At 43.5% G+C, this 13631-nt stretch overlaps 1 protein-coding gene across 2 annotated transcripts in view; it reads right to left on the reverse strand.

Moving 5' to 3' along the window:
• Positions 1–13631, reverse strand: part of LOC309554439 (uncharacterized protein) — a 94323-nt gene that overhangs the window by 18324 nt on the left and 62368 nt on the right. The window contains exon 4 of one of the 2 annotated variants that reach the window (XM_082256178.1): positions 12558–12816. The exons of the other annotated variant lie outside the window; for it this stretch is intronic. Coding sequence (XP_082112304.1) covers positions 12712–12816 — 105 coding nt within the window. The 3' untranslated portion in view covers positions 12558–12711. Of the gene's footprint in view, positions 1–12557; positions 12817–13631 lie in introns of those variants that run through there. 2 annotated transcript variants of the gene reach the window in all.

A 13631-nucleotide genomic window follows, 5' to 3' on the forward strand; every position in this document is an offset into this window, starting at 1 on the left:
CTGGGGCGCCCGACTCTTCCGAGCCCTGCTCTATGCATCCATAAGACACATAGAGCTGTGACCTGGCCTCGTCCCCGCTCTCTCCTCATTGGCTCACTGGCTGTGATCAGCCATTGAGGAGAGGGATTCCCAGGACAGCCGAGGCTCTCATGCACATTGCTGGATCGAGAGCGAGCTCAGGTGAGTCTTAGTGGGGCTGTGAGGGGAGCAGCACACAGAATGTTTTTTACCTTTATGCATAGAATGCTTGAAGGTTAAAAACGTTCAGCTTTTACAACCACCTAAAGGCTCTTGAGAGAAATAATGAGGCATTGTGCGTTGATGTTTTCAGAAAACCCTGTATATAACCTTGCTGATACCTCCCACCAGCTATGACCTGCCTGAATTGCATAGAGAAGCACAGAGATTCAGTGATGATGTCACTGGGTCTGAAATAAGGCGTGCTATTAAAATAGAAGGGTTTTATAAAAAAAGAAAAATAATAATAATAGTTAGCATATTGATAAGGACGGGCAAAATATAAGCGGATTAAACTTCAGCTTAAGTTGCAGCAATTACAAGTTAAAAGTAAAATCCAGAAGACCTTTCCAAACTCGAGAACCTTCGATTTTCAAAAGGCAACTGTTGTAACCATTGAACATGAAACTGTCAAGCTTCTGCTAAACCGTTCAGGCCCTGGTGAGATTTTCTTTCAAGCAAGCTTCATGTCTCCTGCAAATCTGAGCTCTGCGGGAGCTAAAATCATATATTACAGATTCCTAGCTCATTTCTTGTATTAATTAGCATTTACTGCATGAGAAACAATCAAAGCACGTCCCCAGTGTTTGTGTTGGAATCAGTTATTTTTTAAGGTCACTGATTTTTGCAGAGGGAGGAAATTGGGTCTCTGGGGCCTGCAGAAGCTGCAAAGAAAGTTGCTTGTTTTTTGGAACAGATAAAGCCTGTCCGGTTTGAATGTAAATATGAGCGTATATATATTTTAGCAATGGCGCCCATTTGTAGCAGAGGTTATCGGCTGATCTTTGAAGGGAAAAAATAAGGACAAACAAGCTATTTATACGAGTTACGGAAGAGTGTGTTTATGTATCTCCCCGTTCTGCCATCGAAGCATAAAGTATGCAAATTCTCTTTGTCCTTAAACAACCCTTGGTGTGGCTGCAAGAGGTACTGCACTCCCAGCAGTGGCAGTAAATAAGTGACTGTACTGTGCTCCAGGCTCCAACCCAGATCTTCCTATAATGACTTCTTCTCACAGTCTATGTGGGGTCTGCTGCTCCACTCACAAATATTCTTCTACTTACAATATGCCTGTTATCCATAGGCAACAGACATTGCTATTTTAGGCAATACAATAACTGTAAGAGACTATCACGTCAGTAGGAGTTTGTGACATAATGGAGGCATGAGTCACATAGTAACTCAAGATGGCTGAATATGCTTGCAATTCTCCAAACAAAGGAAAATTTGAAACAGAAGCTTTTTACAAATTAAAACATATCTTCAGCTGCAAGATCATCATCTCTCCTCTCCACCCCTAATCTGGTCCTCTATACGGATAGCGCTTTTATTTTATGTTTATTTAGATTTTTTTTTTTTTAAACCTAAGGCGACTTATGTGCACTGTGCTCCCTATGCCTCCTGGGATATGTGCGTCACATATTCCAAGAGGCACAGGGTTTGATTTATTAAAACTGAAGAGTGCAAAATCTGGTGCAGCTGTGCATGATAGCCAATCAGCTTCTGACTTTAGCTTGTTCAATTAAAGTGATTGTAAACAATCATCTTGTAAAACAACCAAGTCAGTTTAAGAGCCGATTCACATTAGCGCGACTTGTCAGGCGACTTGTCAGCCTGACAAGTCGCGCTCCCTCGCGGTCCATTGACTGCTACAGGACCCGTTCTAATAGGAGCGACACAAGTCGCTCCGACTTAGAAAAAGGGTCCTGTACTATTTCGGGGTGACCTCGGAGCGACTTGCATAGACTTCCATTATGTGAAGTCCATGCAAGTCGCTCCGAAGTCATGGTGCAATGTAATGCACAAGTCGCCCCCGAAGTAGTAAGGAGTCGTGTCGCGCTAATGTGAACCGGCTCTAAAAAAGGCTGATAAGGGTTTAGTGAGCAATCAGCAGTTTCTGCCTCTCAGATAAGTTCCCACTGAAAGCATTGATCAGTAAGAGGGTAATTCTTCACAATTCTTCAGGTGCAAGGGCCGCCATACACGGTTCGAATCTCGGATGGTTCTTGCTGAACCGGTCAAGATTCGAACTTTGAATGGGCAGGCTGAATGTTCTTCCCAGTGACCATCACACTATTGTATCATAAGTTGTAGATATAGCAAATTTTATCAGGGGTTCCCTGAGACCAAAAGTTATTTTGGGGGTTCCTCTGTGTTGAAATGGTTAAGAAAGGCTGTCCTAAGCATTTCCCATTGGGTCAACTCACTTGCAGGTAGAGTGCCATGCCCCAAACTGCAAGTTAATAAAAAAAAAAACACTGGACAAACAAAAATGAAGCCCGACCTGGGACCTCCTCCAGAGGAGAAAGAGGTCCAAGACATACTTATTTGTTTGTCCAGAACAATGAAGGCCCCTTGACCCCATAGGGAAAAGGAGCCTTGACTGATGGGGTCATTACCGGGAACTGGGCGGAGTTACATGCAAAATCTAAAGTAGCACAAAACAATTGGCTACTTAGACATGGGTTGAGGGGTCGGAGTCTAAACTCTAATAAGACTCCTCACTGAGGTAATTGTATAAGCCTTGAGTTACCCACCCTGTCTATGGTATTTGTAACAGCTTTCTCAGCAGTTTTTGATCTTGTGGGCATTAAAAGTTGCCTTAATGGGCTATGCCCTTGATTGGAAGCTGAGTCAGTTTAAAGTCTGTCCAGGACTCATGGTAAAGACAGTCCCTTTAGACTTGGTCATTTTAATGTTCGAGTGTGCTCACAGTATAACTATGGCTGACACTGGTTAAGTGTTTACGTTGGAATTGTTTGTACTGGAACACTTAGGCCCCATTCACACTAGTGCGACTTGTCCCGCGATTTTGGACCGCAAAATCGCATGACAAGTCGTTTTCCATTATTTTCAATGAGCCCCATTCATATCAGTGCGTTTTGAAGTCGCACCGACTTCAAAGTAGTTCCTGCACTACTTTGCCACGATTTTAATGCATTTTGAGGCATATAGCCTTGCCCATGCTTTCAAAATCGCGGCAAAAATCGCGCCGCGAAATCGCGGCAAAATTGCGTTGCAATAGTGTGAAAGGGGCCTTATTTAAAGCTGTGGCCCCACCCTTTCCAGCTTAATTTGTGTGTTTTTTTGTGAGGAGGGTGGCAAGGTTATTGAATGGTGATGTTGGATCTTTAAGACTATGCTTCTTAGCAGTCATGAAGCTAGTCGCATTCGATTTTAATGCAGTGCTGCCAGTAGTTTTTTGGTTTTAACCTGAGCACCCTTCCGGTAAATATAGGGGAGGAGCAGTGAGTTTGGCCCCCCTGACCATCCAAGCAGGGTCAGATTTACCATTAAGCTCATTATGATTCCTTTTTTCCCCATCATCAATCATTTCATGTAAGTTTTTTTTACACAGTGTTACAATATTATAAACCAGGATAGCACCAATAAAACCAAAATGTTTTGTATAGCATTATCCCTGCAGAGTTGTGTTGATTGGGCACAAAAGGTTGTGTGCCTACTATGCCGCCTCTGCATACAAAGCAGGACAAGTTGGACCATCTGCACCCCCTCTGGTGTCTTGGGGCTTATGCCAATTGTCCCATATGCAAACAGCACATTTGAGCTTCCCCTACAAGGCGCTGTCCCTTTAACCCTGCCTAAGCTCCGACCTACGTGCATTTGGTGTTTGGCGCCCAAGGGGTTAATTCTGTTGCTCAGACGCAGAGTCTATTCTTGTCCTGTGTTTGTATGGAAAACATTTTCCGTGTCGCAATAAAGAGATAAGCAAACAGCCAAGCCCTGAGCGGAACGTTACTAAGGAAGCATAGTCTATAATGGCCAGGTTATGTAAGGATATGTTTACACTCGGCTCGGTGACAATAATGACCCCTTCCCTACAGAAACAGCTCACAAACATCTGCTTCAAGGTGCAGGTAAAGTCAAATACTTTAATGGCTTATTCCTGTGTGCACAAAGCTCATTGTCCAGGATACAGCTCATTTCCTCTCCAACACCCTGGTATGGCCACTAATGTAGACCCAGCAGTGTCCTTCAAAGAACACTATGGGAATATGTCCTCCCAGCAGGATGGGGGGGGGGGGGGACTGCCATGGGAACCCAACTTGCAATAAAGTGAAATGTTTTTCAAAACAACCAATACATATTTGTTAGGGCCTTAAAGTGGTACCAAAGAAAGGAGCTCCGGTCAGTTTTTAAAAAAATTAAACGTCCACAGGTACAAATACTGTAGCTGTTGACTTTTAATATACTGACACTTACCAGCCCAGGTATCCAGCACTGTCATCAAAAAGAAAATTGCGATGCTGAGCACCTTGCTCCTGCGCTCAGAACCAGGTTCTCAGGCTGCCTCTATCCCGGAACTCTCACTTGGCATCCACTATGGCCAAGCTTTGCTGCCCTCTACGACCGGGGTGGCCGACAAAACACTGCAAAATGTAAACAAAGAAAAGGGCGAACCAGCCTAGCGCATTATCCTCAGTGGGCTTTTATTGAAAAAGTGATAAAAGTAAACTACTCACAAACATACAACCTATTCCAGCCTATCAATTCCATAGAGCAACGTCCATGATGAGTCCAATGTCTCGTGAAGACCAAAGGCTGACGCGTTTCGAGGCAGTGCCTCTTCCTCAGAGCCTAAGGGCCATGACTGAGTCCTTGGTTTAAATATAGTGGGGAAGACCTCCACATGACCTCTAAGATAAAGCACTGTCATCACCTGGGTCAGCTTTTCACCAGTCTTTGGGTCCCTGATGCCACCATCATGCTTGTGGAAAGACGGCTGGGACTTCTTAGTTTTATACTGGCGGGCCTCAAGATGATGCACCAGCTTCCCACTATGCATTTGCGAGATGAGCTACAATTTCTCAATGGTCCCGCAGTCTACTGGTTCATGTGACTTATTCCAGGTGGTTGAGAGGTGGGAGCGGGTACCCTTCAGTAACTAATAAAGAACTGTGAGGTGACAGCTCTTTATTGCATAAGTTACATGCTTCTGCAATAACAAACACTTACCTGCCTGCTTACAGTCTTTTATCGAATTTACACTGAGCTGTACATGTTCAGCTCAGAGTGCATTCCCAGCACTTAGACTCCCATAACAAGTGCTGGATGACGTCATTCCTTGACCGACCAATCAGGAGGCTGAAAACCAGACACAGAGGAGTAGCTGGGGAGAAAACAAAAGCAGCCAGTGAGGGATTCAACCACCACATCGCTGGAATGCGGAAGTGGGTATTTCTGGGAGTTTAGATCCACCTTAAGGCCTCGTGCGCCCTAGCACTTAGGCCCGTGTTCCGCACATCCTGGCATTTTCAGGTGCTTGGGTGCTACGGGTACTAGGTGCAGCCCTCTGCCAATTTAAATTTAAGACAGGCTGCAATACATGGCATCTGGTACTCACATTTAGGGCTGTATGTGTTCAGGAATATATGCCCAGAAAGCAGAACTCCTTCATTCTTGACATAGGTCTCTGAATGCATACAGTCCTACTATTCAGTGGAGCCAACCTGACTGTCTCTGGCCCAACCATTTCATTCAATGGATTTCAGTTCTTTCAAGTGAACTTTACATAGGGCAGCCTGCTGTTTACAAGAAGCTTTGTACATACCCTCCCACCAGCCATGATCTGCTTCCATTGCACAAAGAAGCACAGAGACCCAGTGATGACATGGGTATGCACTGAAAACAGAAAGATTTCATTTTAAATTTTATTAGCATGTTGATGGAGGGGGAAGAGATGAATCAAGGAAGGAAAAATATAATAAGAATAAACTGTAGCTTTAAAGTTCTCTTTAGAGTTAATGGGAAGTTGAACCAGGATACCACGAGAAACAGGTTTCATGCACATAACAGGATGTAGTTTTGTAACAAAGTTCGGTAACAAAAAAAAAAACAGTAAATCTGCAATCTACGAGTTTGCATATACGACACATTTACGAGGGTTGCTAACTTCTTGAGCTAGCCATAGACAGAAGGGGCAATTGGACATATAGCTATGCCAGCCAGCCTAGACATTAATGGACGCTCAAGGCAACTGTTTAGGCTTCAGTCTATGGAGAGAGGCACTAAAAGGGTGCTGAAGACATCTCTGACTTATTATGGGGTCAGTAGTAGCAATCAGATAACGTTTTCTAACCTGTCCATTAAGAATTTGGCCGGCGCTTTCTGCAGAGAGCTAATAGACATTAGGTTGTCTCCTGATCTGACCAGATTGAAGGACAGTCATATCGGGAATGATTTACTAAAGGCAAATAGTCTATGCATTTTGCAGAGTGCAGTTGCATGCTGCAAGAGCAGTTGCTCCGGAGCTTAGCAAATGAGCAGAAGCTCTGCTGACTTCCATCATCCAATTATGTGCAAGCAAAAATGCTGTTTTTTTTATTTTCCTTGCACGCAAATGGGTAGTATTCTTTAAAAAAAAAAAAAATGAAGCTTTACCTCATTTACTAAGCTCTGGAGCAACTGCACTTGCAGAACACAACTGCACTTTGCAAAGTGCAAAGTCTACTTGCCTTTAGTAAATTAACCCCATATTGTCCATGGTAAACCACTCAATACATTGCTACATGGGAACACTCATACCTGTCAAAAGGAATTTGCATTTATCTCATTCCTGAGATTTATACAATTCAACTGTTGACCTGACATTGAATACTGCAGTTAAGCAACACAGTCTGGTCACTTCCCAGCCTGTGATTGGACAGTTTCCTGTCAGCATGTGACCTGTGGACAGGACAGTGAAGGAGCAGCAGAAGAATCAAAAGATCAATCTTGCAGTGAGGCAGCTGGGGAGTGGAGCGGAGCAGCCACAAACTGCGGATGCGCCTCGGCCTCCCCCCACTCCTAATCATAGCATTGCACCCAAGGCATGTGTTCCTTCTACCCCCCCCCCCTTTCCTTACCCCAGTCCTGTTTGCATGTGACCTGTGATAGGGCAATAAATAGCAGCAGACCAATAAACTCATCACTCTAAACTCTTCTCTTGTCAGCATGCTCTCTCATCATACTTGCACTGTCCTTAGTGCTGCCCTCCCTTCCACTGACATACAGGTGATCAAAGGATTCTGATATCATTTACATACAATTTAATTAGTGCAAAACTGCATGAATTGCACAAAGTCTGGCTTAAAATAAACAAGTTGATCTTCTTTATGTTGCTGTACAAAATTAAAATTACAAGTTTTTTAAAAAGTAAAATTGCAGCTTGTTCCAGGTAGGAAAGGAAAGGTAGCAGGGGAGGACTGGGCCAGGGGGCAGGGGGGCAGTTGCCCCCTGGGCCGCTCTGATGTCCTGTAAAAAGGCTGCACCGCTTCTACCACAGACATGCCTAAAGAATCCCTGGTGAAGAGAAGTAAAAAGTCCCTGCCTACTGAGTGCGGGATGAAGACAAGGACAGAGCGCAGCCCTCACCCCCAGCATGGATGGTGTAAACTGTGTCTGAGCAGAGGCCGGTTCCATGCCCCACTAGAGACTCTCCTCCCCTGGTCAGCCCCAACCAAGCTGTCCCAGCTCCCCCCAACTGCCCCCTGCTGGCCAGGTTGGGAACTCGGATTCAGCCGGTGAGTAGAGAGTACCTGGGGCAGGGCTTCAGCCTGGAATGGGGGTCAGGAGGAGGATGGGAAGAGGGAGAGTGGGAGGGGGGCCGAGTCGCTGCACCATGGGCCTCTGGTTTGTACTTGCCCCCTGGGCTGAAAGTTGCCAGTCTGCCCCTGAAAGGTAGGGTGCAAACTAAGCTGAAATGTCATGTTATCATATATTAAGACTTCAAGTAGAACTATGGCCTCCCAAAAAAAATGTGCTGCAGAACTTAATTAGAATTGCATCTGTGCTTACAGCTTTCTCATAGTCCCCCTGCAAAGTCCCACAAATATCTGTTGATCCTGCCAGTGAGGTCCACCTAATGCAACGTCCTGTGATGGGGTGGTAATTATACTGCACTGGTCCTGAATTAAGAGCAGAGTTGTCACTCTCATGTAGACTGTTTGCATTACAGTGGGAGGAGATGTTGCAGGGAGTGAGGCTATCAGCACGGTCACTGCTGATTAAACAGCCTGTAGCTTGTCAGTTAGCAGGTAGCCACTCCTAGTCCTGACCACTACTTTCTGGATTGGCAGCACTGCTTCTGTTACTAAAACCCTCTCACTGTGAGCTGCTGTGTATGGGAAGGGAACTGTGAGCTGCAGTGTATGGGAAGGGAACTGTGAGCTGCAGTGTATGGGAAGGGAGCTGTGAGCTGCAGTGTATGGGAAGGGAACTGTGAGCTTCATTGTATGGGAAGGGAACTGTGAGCTGCAGTGTATGGGAAGGGAGCTGTGAGCTGCAGTGTATGGGAAGGGAACTGTGAGCTGCAGTGTATGGGAAGGGAGCTGTGAGCTGCAGTGTATGGGAAGGGAACTGTGAGCTTCATTGTATGGGAAGGGAACTGTGAGCTGCAGTTTATGGGAAGGGAACTGTGAGCTGCAGTGTATGGGAAATGAACTGTGAGCTGCAGTGTATGGGAAGGGAACTGTGAGCTGCAGTGTATGGGAAGGGAACTGTGAGCTGCAGTGTCTAGGAAGGGGAGTGTATGAGATGTAAATGGAAGAGAATTAGGCCAGGGAAGGTAAAGGATGTTTTTTGTTTACTTTATGAGTATTAAACATGTAATATATTGCAGCTTACCAGTCCATGGATGTAGTAGCTTCATGAGTTGCTAGAGTGACAACACTCACATACTATACTGTGTGGAGCAGCAAGGTAACTCTAGACAAGAAGTGTGTTAGGACCTCAGAACATGTCTTTTAATCTCCATAACAAAAGAGGGATGTGTTCTGTAGCCCAAAGGGGCAGAGATAATAACACAGGGCAGCACTGGATTTCTGGCAGGATCAACAAGTATTTCTTCAGAACTTATCAAACAGGTATAACAAACCACTGTTTATGAAATATTTGACAGACCAAAAACAAGCAAACAAGTTTTTTGCCAAAGTTTACCTCTACTTAAAAAAAATATATATATACATATATACCTAAACATATATATATATATATATAGATATATATATACACACAAACATATATATATGTGTATATTTAATAAAGCCAACATAAGGATGATAAAACCGCCTATGTATTAATGGTTATGCATGTATTAAATGGTCTAAATGTTACTTATTATTTTCTTTTACTTGCTATACGTGCTCTTTAAGTAAACCAGGAGCCATGAAGGGGTTAACCCTCCCTGCAAATAAACATAGAGCAGCATGGAAAGCCTTTTATAATTTCTCAGCCACCTCTAACAAAGCCTCTTGTATCCCATAAGGTGCGATGAATGTCTTGCATAATACCGAACCTCTCCCCCCGCTAATTAGAATGGCAGGCACTTAGCAAATACATTGTTTACACCCATTAAAAGTACAAATGTACACCGGGGGCCTAGATAATCTTAAATCAATCCAATCCTCTTTAAATGCTCAGCCTTTCATTCCTTGAAACACGTCATATGGCTTTTCATAATGGAGACACCCCGCCACCACCATCGAAAAAAAAAAATTGCCAATCACCTACTAGAATTCTGTTTTTTTTTCTTTTTCTTCTTCTACAGCCCTGGGACAAGGAATATAATTACATATGTTGATTTGAAAAATTGCTGTGTGCGTTTAGATTAATGAACTTATTTGTGGAGGTCATCTTTAGCCAAAACTTTGTTTTTTCATTATTGTACCGAGAGGGGTAGGGATTGAACCTCTGTCCTTCTTGGAAAATCTCTATAGCTGGGGACACAGATTGCAGCAAAACATTTTTTTAAGTAAAATAAGGGAAGGGTTTAACCTATGTTACGTTGTTATTATTACTTTATGTGTCTTTCTGCCCCGTCCTGCAGTTGGAAGTTGTCAAAGAGAACAGGAAGTCAGAGGAAATTTCCCCAACGGGGTTACGGGCAGCAAGTCAAACTTCTCAAAAGTATCTACCCTTCCAAGGCCTATCCAAAATCAGTTTACCTGGAGTTGGGGAGTCTTCCGTTCACATTCCCATTATCCTGGGCACCTTGAGTGTGCATTCACACCTGCGAATGCTCCCGCACTCGAATTTGATGCAAGAACTCCACTGGGGGTTCCTGTGATTAGATGCAAGAGAAAGCCACATTTAAAGCAATGAGTGACTGCCAGCTCCTGCAGCTGATCCTGGCCATTCACATTTAATGCAGCCATTGGCCCTGGACACAGGCTGCCCGCATCCAGGACCAATCACTCGCATGTGATTGCTGCATGAGAGATTTTCATGTGAGTGGCCGAGATTAGCTGCAGGAACTGCCAGTGTTCCATTGCTTTAAATAGAGCTGCCTCCTGCAGCAGGGTTTCTTGCATTTATTGGGAGTGCGCATACATTCGCAGGTGTGCCCAGTGCCATCTTACGAGCAATAAAGGCCCCCGGGCAATGCAGTGCACTGGGGCCCCGCCTACACAATCACCCACGAAAATAAATATGCACATTACCGACAAAGGCGATATTTATTGGTACAGCAATGCCAGGCTTTCAAGTTTGGCGGTTGGGTCCGGTGAACACACACACGCGGACAGGAGTCAGACTTGACTGTCCTGTGTGTGCCTGTTCCCGTGGAGGCAGACAGGCATTCCTGCAGTTGTGGGCTCCCCCTCCATGGCCCAAGTGGCCCGACAGTAGGGCAGGGCCGACCGGTGCTTGCCACCTGCTAAGTTTGGCAGCAGGATGCACACAGGAAATATGGACTAATGCTTGGCTGGGGCTGGCTCGCTGGGCAGGTGGGGCTCCCGGGCGACTGCCCAGCATGCCCATTTGGTAAGATGGCCCTGGGTGTGCCTGTACCTTAACTATCAAGAAACACTTTGAGCAGTTTCCTTTATTAGAGACTGCAAAGACTGTGGGGGTTATTTACTAATACTGGAGAGTGCAAAATCTGCTGCAGCTCTGCATAGAAACCAATCAGGTTTGAGGTTTTATTGCCAAAGCTTTCCAGATTCTGAGTGCACCAGTTTTAGGAAATTTCCCCCTCAATTTTCAATGTGACAGAGCCTGTCTGGTAGACTTTCAGTGAGATAAGAACATCAACAACACTGTGCATGAGGACTGAGTAGGAAGCAGGAAATGTATATGTAATGTGGAAATAAAATTACCTCTACGTATTTTGATTAAAAAAAAAAATATATATATATATATACACTGTATATATGTTTCTAACACAGCAAAATACAATTTATATTAAAACCAAACTCAAGGCAGATATAAAAGATCCAAATTAGCACAGTTCTATACATCATTAAATTGATATTTTATAAATGCAAAAGGTGTATGTACCTAAATGTGACTTGGTATCAGCCCATTCTGCAAGGAGTTTGTATGTTCTTTCTGCACATGCATGGGTTTCCTCCAGGTACTTCGGTTTCCCCCCACCTCCCTCAAACTCCAAAGACATGTTGGTAGGTTAAGTGGCTCCTGTCTAAATTGGCCCTAGTATGCGTGTGCATATTATCATTCTGCGTTCCAGTCCCAAACTGTTGGGAAGGGTTAAGAAAAGACCTGGCAACCTACCTAAAAAAAAAAAAAAAAAAAAGACAAGAAAATTGCCTAGAGAGCTGGCCCAAAGAATCATTTGAGACTTGGGTACAAATGAAAGGATAAATACATAGGAGGAGGCTCAGACTGGGAGAGGGAGAAGTAGCACAGGCAACCAATCAGGTGTGCTGTTGTCCTTATGTACTAACAATTGTCATATCGATAGAAGGAGAGAGCAGAGTGACGGATAGATAATCTCATGAATCTATTGCTTCTTTTCTTACTGGCCAGCAAAAGGCTTGGGAAGGGACAAGACCTCAAAGTGCTACATAATACCAGAATGGAAAAATCCGGTCTTCTTCCCTGCCAGACAGGACTGTAATGTGTGTCAGAGCTGTGTATATTTTAAGACTGGATGAATGGAAGTTCAAATCTTTTGGTTGATAAGACAGCTTTGTTATATGTATTTTATTTGTGTATTTAGCTGTTTTCCTGGAGTTTAGCTTTTAGTTGATCTCTTTCACATATACTGTATAGCTAAACAAGGTTTAAAAAACTGCAGGTCTCCTTTAACATACACAGTTATGACATTTTTGTGAAGTTTTATGGTTTTTAAGGAATCTTGTATTAATTTATTTACTTAATGAAACCATTGTAAATCCCTGTAATAAATTATTATTGTCCTTGGTAGCAGTGACTGAACTCCTTAACTAAAGGAAATACAGTACACATGTATTTTGTGATTCCAGATGGGGAGCAGTGGTGTATATGTGTATATTTATATAGACCCCGTTCCACTCGCACTCTTAGGAACGCCGAGTGTTAAGAAGGCCATAAAACACTCCTTTCACCAAGGTAAGAGGTTCTGTTTTAATAGTAATTTTGTACCGGATGTGAATTAATACAACAGCAAAAGAACGCAAGAAGTGTTACAGCTTAAGAAAAAGTTTTAAATCAATTTTCAATTTCCGATCCTCTTGTGCCAAACGTTTACTCTTGTCATAAAAATTCCCCCGGAGTCGCAATCTCCATCAGCCCCCAAGGACCTCCATCTCCCACATCCATAATCAAACTTTTCCTTTCAGGCATTTTTCTTTTATTCCACTTTTAGACATAAACCCAGGATAAAATAAAAATAAAATCAATTGTTCACATTTGACAGTAAAAAAGGAAAACACTGAAAATATACCATTAAAGTGGACCTGTCATTAATTCCTACTTAATGTGGATCAGTAGGGCACAGCACTACTACTGCACACAATACAGTACTTACAAGCCAAATAAACAATGCTGAGCTCCTTATGTGGTCTAAAGCCCAGGCAGTCCAGGCCACATGGGCTCTGGCTACCAGGAGTATTGTGGTTGTTTCACAACATTGGGGACTGCAGAAAGTCTGTTGCTTTTAATAAAACATACGTTTTCTGGTAGGAAGGAGTGAGATAAGAGAATCAGCAAGGCACACCCATGAACTAGAACCTGATGAACAACTAAGCTACCCCCAGGTACATATGAAATTATAAACCACAGGCTGAGATACGGTTTTAAAAACACTTGCTGATACAATAATTTACTTTAATTAACCCCTTCTAGCCATTTATGAGTTTGTAACACTAAAAGCATTTATGGGCTTCCCAAACTTGTGGTCGCTGTGGTTGGCTGTCAAAGGGATCATGTGATCGGGAGTCCATCCTATCAGCCTGCCAACGGTTAGAAGTTAAGATGAACCCTTTTCTTTAATAAATTTAAAAACATTTTAAAGTTCCCTTTTAACCACTCGAGCTTCGAAACATTTTTTTGCAGTTTGGCACCGCGCTACTTTAATTGGCAATTGAGCGGTCATGAAATGCTGTTCCCAAACTAAATTGATGTAATTTTTTCTTCACATAAATAGAGCATTCTTTAAGGGGTATTTGATCACC

Source organism: Pelophylax lessonae, assembly GCF_965119305.1.
Source record: "Pelophylax lessonae genome assembly, chromosome: 4".
Lineage (NCBI taxonomy): Eukaryota > Metazoa > Chordata > Amphibia > Anura > Ranidae > Pelophylax > Pelophylax lessonae.